The sequence below is a fragment of the Electrona antarctica genome (genome assembly GCF_951216825.1).
Source record: "Electrona antarctica genome assembly, chromosome: 16".
Taxonomy (NCBI): Eukaryota; Metazoa; Chordata; class Actinopteri; order Myctophiformes; family Myctophidae; genus Electrona; species Electrona antarctica.
This window is the reverse complement of record NC_136797.1, coordinates 18,965,835-18,983,297: the sequence shown is the minus strand read 5'-3', so window position 1 is coordinate 18,983,297 and position 17,463 is coordinate 18,965,835. Positions and strand designations below refer to the sequence as shown.

Sequence of the window (17,463 nt, the reverse complement as noted above, 5' to 3'; positions counted from 1 at the left end):
ACACACACACACACACACACACACACACACACACACACACACACACACACACACACACTGTACGTAGCTGTTTGTTGTTGCAGCGCGTTGTTGCAGCGCGCGTGTAGTGTTGTTATCCATATATGCGCCTCGGTTCGTCCCGCTTGTACCACGCCAGGTGTCGACGCGGTCGTGTTTGCATTATTTTAACTGTCCAAGTTAGAATCGCTGTGTAGTTCTTCTTCTTCTACTTTTGGTATGTGTGTGTGGGTCACGTGGTGGGCGTTGAGCAAATGGGAGAGGGAATGTAGTGTTGCCAGGTCCGCGTATTGTAAGCGAGTGGTAGTGTGTGTAAGTAGCGTGTTGAATGGCATTTTTTCTGTGCTTGTTTTCATAGACGTGGCAACAAATTAGGCGGGGGTGTCGGTGCTTGTGGCGTGTTTGTGTTTATTATTGATATTGATAGTGTTTGTGAGTCTGGACGGGAGGCGGCTTTAGTGGCAGTGCAATGACAATTTTTACGCGGGTGGTGTTGAGTGTGGGCGTGCGGCGCGACATGAGGAGATAGCCGTGGATCGACGCGGAGGGTAAGTCTGTGACGTCTTAGTGTGTTGTTGCAGTGTGTGTTTTGCAGCGTGTTGCAGCGTGTCAGTGACGTAGTAGCTGGTGACTTTGGGTCCCTTTTCCTGGTTTGGGCACACCTTTTCAAATGTATAATAGATACTATTAATATGTTGGACTCCTGTTCATGTGTATTTTCAGACATTTAACCACTTAAACCCATCAATACTTTGACCTGCTTTTTTGTTCCTTTACACCAAATGTCTTTGGTGAAAATAACCGATCTACAAGCTCACAACAACACAAAGTTCCTATCAAAGATTTGGCTTCTACAATGTATCAATCAAGATGTTATCGTTATATTCTATAATGTTGTGGGTTTCTGCATTTATAGGTGGTGTGTGTGTGTGTGTGTGTGTGTGTGTGTGTGTGTGTGTGTGTGTGTGTGTGTGTGTGTGTGTGTGTGCTTGCGTGTGTGCATGTACATTGTACAGTATATACACAGAAGTACTTACGTGTGCAGGCCATATTGGGAGGGTCCGTGTCGGTCTTGTAATATCCCTCCACGCAGGTACAGGCTGTAGCTCCTGTCTGTCGAGCCCGGCTGTGGGGGGGGCACTTACTGCAGGACGAAGTCTGCAAGACCGAGCGGTAGAAGCCAGCTCTGCAAACTGTGAGGAGGAGGAGGAGGAGGAGGAGATTGGGGCCGAGATAGTGAAGCAGAAAGAAATGAAAGATATGGAAGATGTCAGGGTTGGTAGATAAAAAATGTGGGAGAGATGAGAATGGGAGATGGAGATGGTAGAGAGAGGAGAGGAGAGAAGACGTGAAGAAGAGAAGGAAAGAAAGATGTGTGAGAGGTGCAAGGGAAGAGAGAAAGGGTAGAGGAAATCATAGTTACGTTATTGAAGAAAAAACAAGTGATACTGAGCAAGACACTGAACCTTTACTAAAGGTACTTTTAAGGGTTCTGTGTCCACAGGAAAGGATTTTTTTTTTTTGCAGAGGAGTGCTTGGGATATCATGTCCAAAGCGTTATCGCACAGCATAAATTGATGGCCGCGCACACATGTAGGGTAGTTGGGCAAAAACAGCTGGGCGCCGAGGGTGCTGAAGTGTGATACTGTGATGTTGGGAAGAGGAGCTTCTATCTTTACCATAGAATGGCAGAAAGACGCTGGCAGCTAAAAAACAACAACACCACTGGCAGCCAGGTACTGCAGCTGTTCCTACTCCAGACAGACAGACAGCGTATGTCCGTCTGTCTGGACAGATGCTGTGGATAATGCTTCACAAACAAAATGAATGACTTTCAACCTGGCATGATGTCATTATTGGAGAGAATTGTGCTAAAGTTTCCAAATATATATTTTTTTAAATAGCAAATATGGCAAATCACATAGTATAGGCCTACATGTATTAGTGATAAAGGGACACTTCACAGATGTTCAACCTAAATCCGTTGGTAAATACATAAGCCGGATGATATGAAATGATTTCAACATTTTTGTCAACATTCCACTGAGGGTATTTCTGCCAAACTATATTATCGATCTCCTCACATCATAACAATGAGATTTACGTTGAAAATCAAAAGGTTTTCCTTTAAGGACATTGTACATAAACACACTGTACAAAGTACCCAGAGAGAACACCTCTGTCATTTTGTTTGTTCTGTTGAGAATTCTCCATGTGTGTCTGAAAGTTAAAACATTTTTACCACTCAAACCCTATACAGTATACTTCCTTCACCAGAGTCTACCAGGGGGTCTATACTACTAGGCCATCTCATTTATTCCCTAGACCACATCCCTTCGCCAAAACTAGCTCACAACATTGTGAATAGAATAGGCATTCTGTTTGGGTCTGTAGAATATTGTAATTTTATAATATAATGTGAACCACTGCCAGTGCTTTGCATCGTTGTCGGCTCCTTTGTCTTTCAACTGAGTGTATCTGCATGTGCACATGTTTACTACCCACCCCCCATCCTACCTACCCACCCCCCATCCTCCCTACCCACCCCCCATCCTACCTACCCACCCCCCATCCTACCTACCCACCCCCCATCCTACCTACCCACCCCCCCCATCCTACCTACCCACCCCCCCCATCCTCCCTACCCACCCCCCATCCTACCTACCCACCCCCCCCATCCTCCCTACCCACCCCCCATCCTACCTACCCACCCCCCATCCTCGCACACACAAACAGACTTGGTCACAAAGACACCGACAGAAACACACACACACACACACACACGCTGACAGGCTCAGAATGTTAACACACTGGAATACATCAACAACCCGTCACCATGGTAACGGCCACCAATCACTGGACTTATCATTCTTCATCTTAGTCCCGATGTTGTACACACACACGCGCGCGCGCGCGCACACACACACACACACACACACACACACACACACACACACATTGATGTGGAGCTGTGTGTAAAGAGGCTGAGGTGCTGATGGGATATTGACCTTCCTATTAGCATACTTTCATTGGGAGATTAATATGTCCATATCGCCTGTGTGGTTTATGACAAATTATATGGGTCCTGTCCGGGCGGTAATACAATCCCCCTTGTAGTACAGTGTGTGGACACACATATTAAAAGGTTAGAGAGAGGAGGGGAGAGTGTGTTTCAACTGTCATTTTTTGTGTATGCTGCTTTGTGTTTATGTATGGGTGCCTGTGTATGTGTGGCAGGGTGCAGAGCCTGTAGTGTAAGGGTGTGTGTGTGTGTGTGTGTGTGTGTGTGTGTGTGTCTTGGCTATTAGGCAGCCCTGGCTCTGATTCACCTTGACGGAACCTTGGTCCGTTGTCACGGAACATTAGGTCTGAAAAATACTCCCTCTGTCCTGGATCTCACACACACACACACACACACACACACACACACACACACACACACACACACACACACGCGCACGCACGCACGCACGCACGCACGCACGCACGCACGCACGCACGCACACACCTGACTCGCCACCTCTCCAAAATACACCCAGCAGAGGAGGGTTTTTGGAGTACAAGATGTTACTCATGTAGAACACTGAATATTGTCGCCGTCTCCAAATGTATTTCCATCATTTAATGCTACTTCGTCATACAAGAGGCAAAAGTAGTGAAAATAGCTGAAGCTCACAATGAGTCATATTGCACTGCATTGTAAGTTTGTAGATCATAAAAAAACTGTTTTGGCCATACAAGGTTGCGGCCCGACAGCACCGATTATGCTTCTGAAATAGGACTGGAGAAATTATGCTACAGCTATTTTACAAAGCCTGAGTGCAGTACCGGTAACTATGAACGGGAAAAAAAATCACTTATAAATGGGTTTAAACGTGTTTTAACTGGTCAGTCAAATGAGATATCGGCAGATTCGGCACACACCGGTAAGTGATATTACACTAATTGTATATCTGTTCTTGAGGTAAATGTTTACCCCCCAAACTCACGAAGGCTAATTTGACCTTTGTGATACACAAATAAGTTGGTGTGTCCAAAAACATAGTTACTGCAAAAAATAAATACAAAAATACAGGAAAAAAAAGAAAAAAAAGAGATAAACAAAAATAAAAACAGTCAAGGAGAAGAAAAACAAGAACAAGGAACAAAGATGACACTTTATACGCGATTGTTGTACTGTACAAATATGTACAGTATACACTATAACAAATACGTTATTCATACAGAACTTATTACTTTTTTATTATACTTTTATTTTCTTATCCTTTTTATCAATTGCACAGATGTGCTCATGCTATGTTGTCACATGTCTCTCTGTTGCTGTTTTGTACTGCTTTTACGTAGTACGAACTGCTTTAACACTAGCGCGTCGGAGCGGTCAGGCTGACCGATTTTGAAATTTTGAAGTGGATTTTCTTTGCCCATGAAGTCCTGAGAAAGTTCCCCTTGCATGACTTTTTCTAAATGTTCGATTCAAACCATCTCTGTTTTTTTTTTCATCTGAAACGTTTTGGAAATATGATTTTAGACATAATTCTACTAAAATGTCTGCTCTTTTTCGGTCCGTGGGACCGCTCTTAGAGCCCTCACCCTTTCTCCCCCACAAGCAGTGCTTTTCACACCTCCCTCCCGGCTGGAGACGGGCATTGTTCAAGCTAATGTGTCATTTGCATTCCAACTAGCCTTCCACATGTAGGCAAACTTACATTACAAACTTACATAAACTAAATGTTGTTTTAGATGTTATATTTGTTATATGCGGTTTGCAGAAATAACGATGTCTGACTTTATTTCTCGAAACGGAAAAAGAAATATGGTGTGTGGTATTGTTTCCACCAAGCGCATAGCTCAATAGATATAAATACATGTTGACTATACACGCCATCTTTAGCATAATTATGTTGGAATAATAAAGTTTATAGCATTGTGACTATGTCGCGCATATTCATTTCATATATCAGCGCATCAAAAATATGGTGAAATATGGTGTATTGACTGACTGGCGTATTGTTTCAACCAAACGCATAGCTCAATAGATATAAATACATGTTGACTATACACGCCATCTTTATAGCATAATTATGTAAGGTGGCGATGATAAAAATGAATCAATTATCCTGGAATAATAAAGTTTATAGCATGGTCTGTTTGACCCGACCGACATTTCCTTGGAGCGAGAATGTTCGCCGATGCGCGAATCAGCGCGATGCCAAATAAAAATGACAGTGTTTGAAATCAGTCCAACCCGATAGACGTCCCGAACTTCTAAATGTTTTGTCAGTAAGAAGAACAGTTCTGTCCGTCCTTCGTCTGTAAACTTTTCTGCACGCGACCAGTGGAACTGATTTCCACGCATCACGGCTCTCTTTTTTTCTCTCTCCCTCTCTCTCTCTCCCTCTCTCGTGGAGAGGGAGAAAATATCCAAGTAACTGCCGGTGAGGTATGCGGAAGTGCATTTTAGATAACGCTGTAGCACTATTTGTGGCGGTGATGCGTCACATGACTTGATCTATCCTATGGTGTATATATAAACCGTGCTGCTGCTACGGACCTTTCTGCTGGCACAATAAATCAAATATATATAAATGACATCGATCATGTAAGGCTAGGCCAGGCTTAGCCTTCCCAAAAATTATGCTGGGTATTTTTAAAATATATATAGGCTAATATGTGCGCAGCATTATATAGAAGGCTATAGCCGCTCCCAAACTCCCAACTCCTTTGTCTGCAGCCTAAACTTTCCTGATTTGCACGCACGCACGCACGCACAGCTCTTTCCTTTTTTTGGCACAATCAATCAAATATATATTAATTACATCGATGTTTCCCCCTCTATATAAAATGACAATATATAACTAATGTCGTATTTCGTCTGAGCAATGTGCCTGGCTCTGGCAATAACGTGTGGACGTGGTAGCCTATTGTATTGGCTCAATACAAAGTCGGACAGTGTTTGCTGCGCAAGGGTATTCAATAAAGCGCTCACACCGTCACTATAATTATAGTTTGGTAAACTGAAATAAAAAATTACTTTGAGTTGTCCTGTCTAGTTGAAACTGCTGCCTTGAATTCGTTGGAATGTAACATTTAGAAGACAATGGCAAGCCGTCAACGGGTGCAGAGAGAGGTGTGAAGATCATTAGACAGTGGGGGAGACAATGGCCAATCAAATAGCACGAAAAACACCGGTCAGCCTGACCGTTAGCCGTCATATTAGTAGTGCATTTTTTTCAGACATCCTAGTGTTAAACCAAATGGCCCTCCGGGGACATCAATAAAGAACTTGAAACTTGAAGACAGGTTCCTTTTATACTTTTTTATAATGATCGGTCACAGAATAAGGCATTCCTTCCACACGCTACGTCCAATACACATTTTCACATCCTTTTCAAGGCTGTTTTTGGTTGTGAGCGTGTATGAAAAGGCACAAGGCAATGGGGAACAGGGATATAATAAAGGACTGTCATTACATCATTATGGTGCAACCAGAGCCACGGGCTGTATGGAGTCAAATCTCATCACTGTGATAGCATCTAAAAGTAATGTGGCATGTTCTCACCACTAGCACAAACATGGCTGTTATAGTAAGTAAGCCTTGGCGAGTCATGTGGCAGGAGCCATCGCCTGCTTCTGTAGTGTGAGGTAGTACACCTGGAGCGACTTACCCCCAATACAACCCTTGATGCTGAATGCCGAGCAGGGAGGCATTGGGTCCCATTTTTAGAGTCTTTGGGTTAATATAATACTCTAAGGTCATACCATTTTGACCTGAGATCAGATTCTAAAAATGTCTTCTACATCCTGACAGTTTTCTGAAAAAGCTATGTTAATTTAAACTAAACTGCACGAGGAAGCTCGCTATGAAGATTGCGTCTTCTGACGTGATCACAGAAGCATTCTAATACACTCACAGGCAATCCATTGGCTGGGTCTGGGACTAAGGTGCACCTTGACCACCCCCCCAGGTAAAGGTGATAAAGGTGCCAATAAACCAATTAGTCCCCACTTCTGTGTAACTTCTCATGAAGATCACATGCATTGCTACAAAGTCTTGATTTCAGTGTGTTTGAGTTTACTAGGACAGGAGCGAATTCTGGTTCCACAAACTGCACCACTGGTGAGTTCATGACTTTGGGGTTAAGAATTTCCTTGCACTATAAAATTCTATTGTTAATCGGACGGCCAGCAAACGGCCCTGATTATAAATCTAGCAGCTACAGCTACACTATATTCTAGTGACAGCTAGGCTAGCTACTAGCTACAGCTACGCTGGCTACTAGTTGGACGGCCAGCACACGGCCCTGACTAGCCACAAGCCTGCTGAAGCTAAGCTAATAACAACTTAGCGTGGTTCCTGCAAAAGGACGCCCGGTGTTAGCTATTGTTAGCATCCCGCTAAGCTACCCTCCCCTTGTACTACTCCTGCTAACGGCCTGCAGAACGCCAAAGCAGTGATGTCGGGGAAGAGCAGAAACCAACGTCGCAAGGCTAACGATAAGCCCGCGGTGCTGCAGAAGCACTGTGAGACATGCTCCAACTGGATGGCCGGCGAGGACAAACACGAGGACTGTGTCCGTTGTTTGGGCCTGCAGCACGCTTTCGACGCCGTTCATAACCCGGGTGCCTGCTCCCTGTGTGACGGCGTCGACGCACGCATCATAACCCGCAGGCTAGTGCGTGCTAAGCAGTTCTTCGACGGAGCCATCCGACAACCAGAACCGGCAGACGACCGAGAGGTGGCCGATCAATTGGCGGAGGAGAGACGGGACGCATTGGACCCCGCTCGTTACTCTGAGGGTGATTATGCCGACCTACCGTCTACTTCCCGCGCGAAGCGGGCGGTTAAGAAAGCCAAACAAGCAGCTAGGAAAGCTCTGGCTGACGAGGTTACGGCTCCAGCGGCTGCCGAAATCCCGCACTCCCCGCCTCGCCAACGTACGAGGCGCACAGATCGTCCTTCCCCCGTCGAGCAACACGCCGGTGATGAAGAACAGTCCTCGGAGGGAGATCAGAGCCAGAGCTCCAGCGGTAGCTCCTCTTCTTCCTACTCTGAGGGCTCTAATGAGAGTGAGTCAGAATCGGAGTCTGAGGGACGCCTCAGAGCCACTCTCATCGCAGGAATGCAGCCTCAGAAGGCGGCCCGGACTGAGCCCGAGCCCCGGGCTGGGACTGAGGCTCTGGCTACAACAGCTCCGGATGTAACCGAGCCACAGAGCACGGCGGTGCCTGACACGGCACCCCAGACCGATGTTCAGAACCGAGCCCCTGCTCGGTCCCGAGTCGTCCTCGAGATGGACAAGTCAGAGCTGATTGATGTCTTCAAGAGGGCTACTGAACGCAGCGGTCTAACGTGGCCAGCTGAAGCTACTCCGGCGGCGGCTGCGACGGACACGGCCTGGGATGATTTCGGTAAGGATCCGGACGCTCCCCGAGCCAAACAGATCCTACCCTTGGCTAAGGGTTTCACGGGGGCGCTCGGTGAATCCTGGGAGCACCCCTACACCCACTCCTTCCTACCCACACATAAGAAAGAGCTTGATTGTGTCGCCATGAAGAAAGTGGGTCTGGAATCTCTGCCCGAGATGGACAGATTCCTGGCTTCTCATCTCCTACATGTCCCCGAAGTCGCCCCACCGAAGGAGCCGAAATTCGCTCTCACACAGGAAAACGACATGTCCACAATGGTGAAGAAGGCATACGCGACGCTTACGGGCTCCGTGAAAGCCATTAACGCCATCACACTACTCCAGGGCTCTGTCTCCCACATTTTCAAAACATCGGGAGAGGCATTGAATCTGGAGCAGCTCTACGAGCTACGGAGGCTCCATAAAGAGGCGCTCGCGCTGACAAGGTACAACACGGAGATGACGGGAAAGGCTATGGCTACTCTAGTAGTACTAGAACGGGCTAGATGGCTAAACCACTCCGAAACCAAAGAGAGAGCCTCTCTCCTGGACCAACCCATCCTGCAAGACAATCTTTTCTCTGGCACGGTGGCCGATCTCACGGCCAGACACGAAGACAGAGAGAAAAAGAAGCAGGCGGCGCAGGCTTTCATGCCGACGGAGAAAAAGCCTCCGCCAGGTAACAAAAGAAATAGATCCTCGTACGGCCGCTCTATGAACCGGAGGGACAACGAGAGGGAGCGCGGCTCCAGGCCTCCTTTCAAGGCTCCAGCGGCTGCCAGAGCCCCCTCTGCTTCGGGAGGCCAGTACCAACACCGACAACAGTCACAGCAGGATCGCAAGAAGGACACCGGGCCTCACGGTCAGCCTCCTTCCGCGGCGGCGGGACGGAAGCGTCAACGCCACACGCACAACAACAACAAGCAGCAGCGTAAGTGACATTGCGCCGAGCCTCGGGGAGACGTTGATGGAATCCGTCTCCCTCCGCCCCCACGTTCTGGGAAGAGCTTACGCTGGCGGCGTAGTAGCCTCGGGCTTTACGCCACTGGCGCAGAGAGCACCGGACAGGATGAGCGTTGTTGCACCGATTTTTGCGAAAAAGATGTCGTTGCATACTGTACCTCCCCTGTCCCCCTCCCTGATTCAAATAAAAATGTTGTGTGGAACAAAATGTTTGAATCCTTGCCAGAACACACGGGGTATGAGCCCACTGCCACGCAGGTCAATAAAACGACCCGCGGCAGTGGGACGAAACGCAGATATTTTGACAGCGCATCAGAGCGCTGCAAAAAGGCACAAGCACCATGCCAGTTTGATGGCCCCGTCGCTAGGGGGCGCCGTTTTACCACGGCTGAACATGGTGCCAGTGTTAACCAAGGTAACACAATGCCTGCCGCGGGAGGCACCCACTCTAACTCAAAAAAGAGTAGGGCTGACAATAAATCCTCTGACGCGGTGCGTTTCAAAATGGATAGAGTGCGGCGCACACACCTGGGTGGTGGACACCGTGAGAAAAGGCTACAAGCTGCAGTTCTCCGCAGAACCACCCACATTCGAGAAGATAATATTCTCTCAGGCAAGCGGACAGGCAGCCGTCATTTTGCGAAACGAAATAATTTCCCTGCTGGCCAAGAATGCCATTCAGGAAGTACCTCCAGATCAGAGCCTAAACGGTTTCTACAGTCGGTATTTTCTGGTAAAGAAAAAGGGGGGGGGGATGCGTCCTATTCTGGACCTCCGAGCCCTCAACCGATATCTGAAGGATTTTCGTTTCAAGATGCTGACAAATGCGGCACTGTTACGCATGATACGCAAAGGGGATTGGTTCACGTCAGTGGACCTCAAGGACGCCTATTTTCATGTCCCGATTTACCCGCCGCACAGGAAGTTCCTGCGGTTCGGGTTCGGAGGACGGGTTTACGAATACCTAGTTCTCCCTTTCGGGATGTCCTTGAGCCCCCGAGTGTTTGTGAAGTGTACTCAAGCGGCCATAGCCCCTTTGAGACAACGGGGAGTTCGCATAGCGAGCTATATCGACGACTGGCTCCTGCTTGCGCAGTCGGAAAGCGAGGCACGACTCCACACCAGCTGGGTAGTGAGTCACCTGCAGTCTCTGGGTTTCAGTCTGAACTACGAAAAGAGCGTGCTCATACCAGCGAGGTCAACAGACTTCATAGGTTTAACACTGAACTCTGTCTCCCTCACGGCTCGGCTGTCACAGGACAGAATGACTTCCGTTCTGAAGTGCGCGAGCTCGTTCCAGGTGGGACGCAGGGTCCCTTTTCGTATGTGCCAGAAAATGGCGGGACTCATGGCTTCCGCTATAACCGTGTTACGGTTAGGCAGACTGTACATGAGACCTTTTCAGAGGTGGATGCTCTCACTCAGGGTGCCCAACGATCGCCGTCATCGCCTGGTTACAGTCCAAACGGAGTGTATATCGGCGCTGCATCCATGGAGAGACAGGTCATTTCTTTCCGAAGGAGTGTCCATGGGTCTGGTCGTGTCGAGGAAGATCATCACTACGGATGCCAGTATGACTGGGTGGGGCGCCACCCACGAGGGCAGAACTGCCAGGGGAGTGTGGGGCGACGAACTGAGGACCGCCCACATCAACTATCTAGAGCTGATGGCAGTATGGTTAGCCGTACGACACTTCGAACCCCTCATCAAGGATTGTCACGTCCTGGTCAGGACGGACAATACGACGACCATGTGCTACGTCAACAAGCAAGGGGGACTACGATCCCGCCTGCTGCATGCACTAGCACAAGACCTGACTCTGTGGTGCGACACACATTTGAGGTCAATCAGAGCCTCCCACGTCCCGGGGATACTGAACAGGGGAGCGGATCTTCTGTCCAGAGGGAGGTGCCACTATGCGGACTGGTCCCTACACGACGCGGTGGCAGCTCAGCTCTGGGACAGGTTCGGCCGTCCACAAGTGGACCTGTTCGCCTCGGGGGAGAACGCGAAATGCCCGGAGTTCTTCTCCATAGCGGGACAGGAGTCTCTGGGCCTAGACGCGCTAGCGCACGTCTGGCCCGGAAGTCTGCTGTACGCGTTCCCTCCCATTTCCCTGATATCTCCAGTCCTGGAGAGAGTGAGAACCCAGGGCCTAGCGGTAATACTGATAGCTCCAGGGTGGGGCTCTTGGAGGTCGGAGATATCACCTCTCCTCTACGACCATCCGTGGCAGCTCCCGCTGCGCAGGGATCTGCTGACGCAAGCGAAGGGGGAAATCTTCCATCCACGGCCGGAAGACCTGGATCTATGGGCTTGGCCCGTGAGAGGATGAACCTTGACGCGGAAGGCCTGCCGCAGAGTGTCATCGACACTATACAGAGTGCGAGAGCTCGGTCAACCAGGGAGGCCTACGACGGGAGGTGGCGTGCGTTTGAGAAATGGTGTCTACAGACGCAGGCGGTGCCTTTTCAGGCATCTGTGAAAGTGATTCTGTCTTTCCTTCAGAGTCTGATGGACAAGGGCCTGTCTTACAACTCCCTGAAGGTCTACCTGGCGGCTATTTCGGCCTGCCATGTTGGATTCGGGAATGGCACTGTCTGGGTGCACCCTCTAGTGCGTCGGTATATGGCTGGTGCGATGCGCCTCCTCCAGGTACCGAAGTCTATGGTTCCTTCGTGGGACCTCGCGCTGGTTTTGGACTCCTTGTCTCGACCGCCATTCGAGCCATTGGCGTCAGTGGGGCTGCAGTTTTTGTCGTTGAAAACGGCGCTACTGCTGGCGTTGGTGACTGCTAAACGGGTCGGTGACATTCACGCTTTTTCAGTGAGCGAGGAGTGCACACGTTTTTCCGTGGACAGGACGAGGGTGGTCATTACGACCAACCCGGCTTTTGTGCCTAAGAACCAGTTGACCACCTGTATACCGGTGGACCTGGTGGAATTCTGTCCTCCTCCTTTTTCCTCGGCAGAGGATGAGAGGAGGCATACTCTGTGCCCTGTACGGGTTTTACGAACTTACATGGACAGGACGGCGGCACACAGGAAGACAACTCAGTTGTTTGTGTCCTGGGCCCCCAAGACCTTGGGGAAGGCAGTATCCAAGGTGAGGATCTCACAATGGATAGTGGAAGCCATAGAACGATCTTACTCGGCCAGGGGTTTGCAGCCTCCCATAAGGTTGAAGGCGCACTCCACGAGGGGTATGGCGACGTCCTGGGCTCTCTCCAGGGGAGTGTCTATCCAGGAGGTGTGTACGGCTGCGAGCTGGGCATCCTCCTCGACGTTTGCCAATTTTTACAGATTGGATGTGACGGCTGCGCCAGTGGCGCATGCTGTCCTCAGCGTGGCTTCAAAGTAAGGTTTGGATCTGTCGGGCCTCTGAGTGGAGTGGCCCTGGGTCCGAGGTTCCTTCCTTTTTTCCGCCGGCTTTTTGAGCCGGGTGGTTTTTCGCTCCCGTCACCCTACAGGCAGAGGTCGGGACCCGTGAGTCTAGACTTTGTGGTGGCAGGAAGGGAGTGTATCGGGTCTTCATAGCGAGCTTCCTCGTGCAGTTTAGTTTAAATTAACTATAGGTTACGAAGGTAACCCTGGTTAATTAAATAAACAAGCGAGGAAGCTCGCCAAAACGCCCTTCTTGTAGGCAATGCCTCATGAGAAGGTTCCACATGTTTGAAGTGGGGACTAATTGGTTTATTGGCACCTTTATCACCTTTACCTGGGGGGGTGGTCAAGGTGCACCTTAGTCCCAGACCCAGCCAATGGATTGCCTGTGAGTGTATTAGAATGCTTCTGTGATCACGTCAGAAGACGCAATCTTCATAGCGAGCTTCCTCGCTTGTTTATTTAATTAACCAGGGTTACCTTCGTAACCTATAGTTTCTATGTCAGTCGTTCTTTTTCGATTCGATTCGTTCGATTTTCAAAAATAGCAGACCTACAAGCTCGTAGCGCGCCACTCAGTGGCACGCTATGAGCTTGTAGCTTGCTATTTTTCAATAGCTAAAGCATAAGATAATGCTAACACCAAAAGGGGTTCCCGCCCAAAATGGGTTAATAGAGATGTCACCGGATTTCTCCTCTCATCCACTTGCATTGAGTTGCTCACCCAGCGTATGAGGCATTCTTCCGGGTTGGAAACAGTGCATTCTGGGATTGCTTATGGGCCAGACGTGAACGCGCTGGGCCGTTGACTATCATTGCGCGCGTTCACGTATGAAACATAGCGTTCACGTGTCATCGGCCCATAACGTGAACGTGCGCAATGCATTATGCTGGCTCGAGCTGCAATACCAAATTCGGCCACTATGTCCATTTAGCCTCAGCATTTCCTCTCGGTGACGTCTCTATTATATTTATACTCTAAGACCCACTGGGGATCGAACCCCGACCTCTCCAGTCTCAGGGCGGACGCTCTAACCACAAGGCCACTGAGCTGGTACACCGGCGTTATAGCCTAGAGGCCAAGTGTGGGGTATCTGCTGGGGTCTGCATGGAATAAAGTGATGCAATAGCGTGTCAGCCTGGCATTCATTGTCATGCTCTCTCCATCCATTTTCTCTGACTTGTGACAGCGTGCCGTGGACTTATAATTTCAGGGTTTTGGGCTATGCTGTCACATTTATACATGTATATGTTGGAACTTGGTGCTAATCAAACATCTCTCTCTCTCTCTCTCTCTCTCTCTCTCTCTCTTTCTCTCTGGGCAGAAGCCTTGAAATTGGCTAGAATCCCATAGGCAGACATACAGCCTGCACCTGAATGGCTAGTTCCACTCCATAGACTGGTAAAACGTGTATCCCATAGCCTGGAGAGAAGACTAATCAGGGGAAAAAAAGAAAAGAAAATCACATGCTGCAGTTGCCAGTGACTGATTTGAAAAAGTATGGCCTGCTGTGTGCACAAGAAATTGTAGATTGTGAGATTAGCTGCGGAGAGACAAACAAACAAGTCAGTCAAACAAGACAAGACAAGACAACACAAGACAGATAGACAAACAGGACCAAATGCAAGATCTCCGCCTGGTGGAGATAAATAAATCACCAGCTGCTTGACAGAGCAGGAAAGCAGACATGGTGTTTATATGTCTTCCTGTTACAATAATAATCACATTGAGGTTGGACAACACACTCCATATTTGGGAGTATATAGCTGCATTGTTAACTCCTTGGTCATAATATGGTTATGACTTACACCAGGGCTCCACCGGGCACGTCAGCGTCGCGTCTCCGTCACCGTCAGGGAATGTTCCCTTTTTAATCAATGAAGGGTGGCTCCACTGCCCGCGTTGCGTTGCGTTGACGGAGACGCGACGCGTGCATTAAAATTGAACCGGTGCGTTTTTTGACGCACGCGACGGAGACGCAACGCGTCCGGTGGAGCCCTGGCGTGAGTCATAGTGACACGAGCGTGGCGAGGTGGTTGTCCGGCCGGTCCTCCCTTAAGTCAATTTCTATATAAGAAAGTTGCTCTTTCATGTTATATTCCATCTACAGTATCTATCTAATCATCTTTCCCTTTGTTTATGTGGACTTGTTTCAAACATCTGACCCTGCATGCTCCAGCCTATCATTTGTTGGAAGATACGCACGCGCGCACGCGCACACGCACACGCACACACACACACACACACACACACACACACACACACACACAGCAGGGTGATTCATTGCCTGCCGCGTACGGTCTAGCTCTCCTTGAATTCATCCTCCAAAAATCGACATGACACATCAGTCAACTACTTCTCTCTGAATTTTATTCTCTCTCTCTTCCCCATCTTCTCCTTCTCCCAGACAGCCTGGCACACATAGCAGGAGAGGAATGGGAGAGGAATGGGAAGGGAAGGGAAGGGAAGGGAAGGGAAGGGAAGGGAAGGGAAGGGAAGGGAAGGGAAGAGAAGAGAAGAGAAGAGAAGAGAAGAGAAGAGAAGAGAAGAGAAGAGAAGACAAAACATTTTTATAGTGCTGCTAGTGTGGGGAATTTGTCCAAATTACAGCGTTAAAGGATATTATGTGACAATTAAATCAAGTCTGCGTTTGTTGCACTCCATTGTTACACTGTGATGACTTTATTACTCTAGACTAGAGTACTCTATACTTGTACTTACACTGGACCCATTACTGCTTTTACAATCCTACTTACACTGGACCCATTACTGCTTTTACAATCCTGAGTGTTTGTCGTCTCCACCAGGCCGAAGGCATGGGGAGAGAGTATGTTTTGCACTAGTCCGTGTGTACGTGAGTCTGTGTGTGTGCGTGTGTCCGTCCGGCTGTTACCAGCTAATATTCGGCACCATTAACATGGTCGATGCCAAATTTTGCACACACACTCCCAGATGCCAACGATGAACCTCTGCCCCAAATTTTCCAAAATGGTCTGTTATAGCGCCACCAGGAGGCCTAAAAAATCTTCTCTTATGGGGGTCCCAGGCATATCTTTTCAAATGGGGGTCCTCGGGCTGATTAGTGTCAATATGGGGGTCCTTGACATGAAAAAGTTTGGGAACCACTGCCATAGACAAATACTTAAAGCAGAAAAAAGAAAAACAGAGAACGCAAAAGTGAATAAAAACAAAAAACAATCCATAAGGTTTTTATTTTGTACTTTAAACCATGCACAGCCACAGGCAAAAGTTGGTCAGAGCAACTGAATGGCTGAGGACTGGAATCTAGATACATGTGTAAACCCATTTAAGTGCCACAAGCAGTGAATATGAACATGCATGCATCTTGTGTTGAATGTCACGGTATTCCACATGCAGCCGCTGAAGGGCAAGCTTACGCCAAATCCACACCCCCGTATTGACCAGAAAACGGCACGTTTTCATTCGCTGTAGCAGGACTGGAGGCGTGAAAAAGCGGAGGAAAGTTGAACTTTCTTTATGGAGATTTGCGGTGAGACAAAGAGGCAATCGAGCCGAAGAAGCTCGATGTGGTCTGAACTAGGCATGAGCAAAGCGTACATGAAGGTGACGTGGTTTCTGATATTTTATGATGTGCATTTATGATAGAAATAAGCGGTGAACTTTTTGATGTTGTGTATTGTACAGACTACTGTTGCATTGTTTTGAATCCTATATGCCCATGTATTTCGTCAGATGCATCACATGATCCACAACAACATGCATCCTTGGCAACAAACGGTTTGATTCTTGATTCAAATACACGGTGCGGTGCGGTGCGGTGCGCGTGTGTGTGTGTATGTGTGTACGCTCTACTGGCCACTTTAGGTATAGCAGTGGCGCTAGCACCCCTCACAAATATTAGTGTGATTTTAACTCAGAAGAGTGCAACATAATTGATTCCATGCACTCTTCGGATTTCATTTATACAGTGTACACTAAATGAACGGCATTTTTATGTGTATGGTTTCAGACACAATTTGCATCTGGTGGATTAGTGGACTGACTAATGCACCTGTCATGTTGACCGTCCATTTATTGTAATTGCATGCGTGACTTTAATTGCACAGTGACCCTGGCTCATGCAAAGTTGGCGCTTCCTTCCTGATCCAATTTCTTAAAACATCCACGTGGTAAATACAAAGCACATGAAAATAACGGGGTGGGATGGCAGGGTTAAGAGGAAATTATAGCCACAATTCTTAGTCCAGAGGACACGCACGCATGTGCGTACACACACAAAGACACAGCCTAGAAACCATGGTAGAGGTTTGGGTTGTGTAGTTACCTTGCTTGAAATCAAAAAATAATTGCTCCAGTGATTAGAAGAGAGAGAGAGTGGTCCAGGCGCATGCCCAGGCTCAGGCCTGCGTCGCGTGTTCGAGTCCCGTTCATGACGACCTTTGCTGCATGTCTCTCCCCGTCTCTCTCTCCCTCTTTCCTGTCATTCTTCACTTGTATCTATCAATAAAGGCAGAAAAGCCTAAAACAAATCTTTAAAAAATATATATAAAGCGGAAGTGGAGCCTCAAATGTATTTATTTATGGTGTTAGTTCCAGACTCTACAGTATATAGCGTTCAGAGATTGTGGAATAGTTGTCTACGCGAGGCTAGGAGAAATACAACATAGCAGCAAGATTTGTGAGCGATAAAAGAAGGTTAGCCAATGGAATA

The 17,463-nt window shown here is 48.2% G+C and overlaps 1 protein-coding gene across 4 annotated transcripts in view; it reads right to left on the bottom strand.

The window, feature by feature from the left end:
- The window catches only part of epha5 (EPH receptor A5), a gene marked incomplete at its 3' end in the record, with an annotated part of 214,872 nt that overhangs the window by 62,372 nt on the left and 135,037 nt on the right, over positions 1-17,463 (bottom strand). For all 4 annotated transcript variants that reach the window (XM_079523692.1, XM_079523690.1, XM_079523691.1 and 1 more), the window contains one exon: positions 1,056-1,211. In XM_079523692.1, the coding sequence (XP_079379818.1) occupies positions 1,056-1,211 (156 nt within the window). The remainder of the gene's footprint in view (positions 1-1,055; positions 1,212-17,463) is intronic.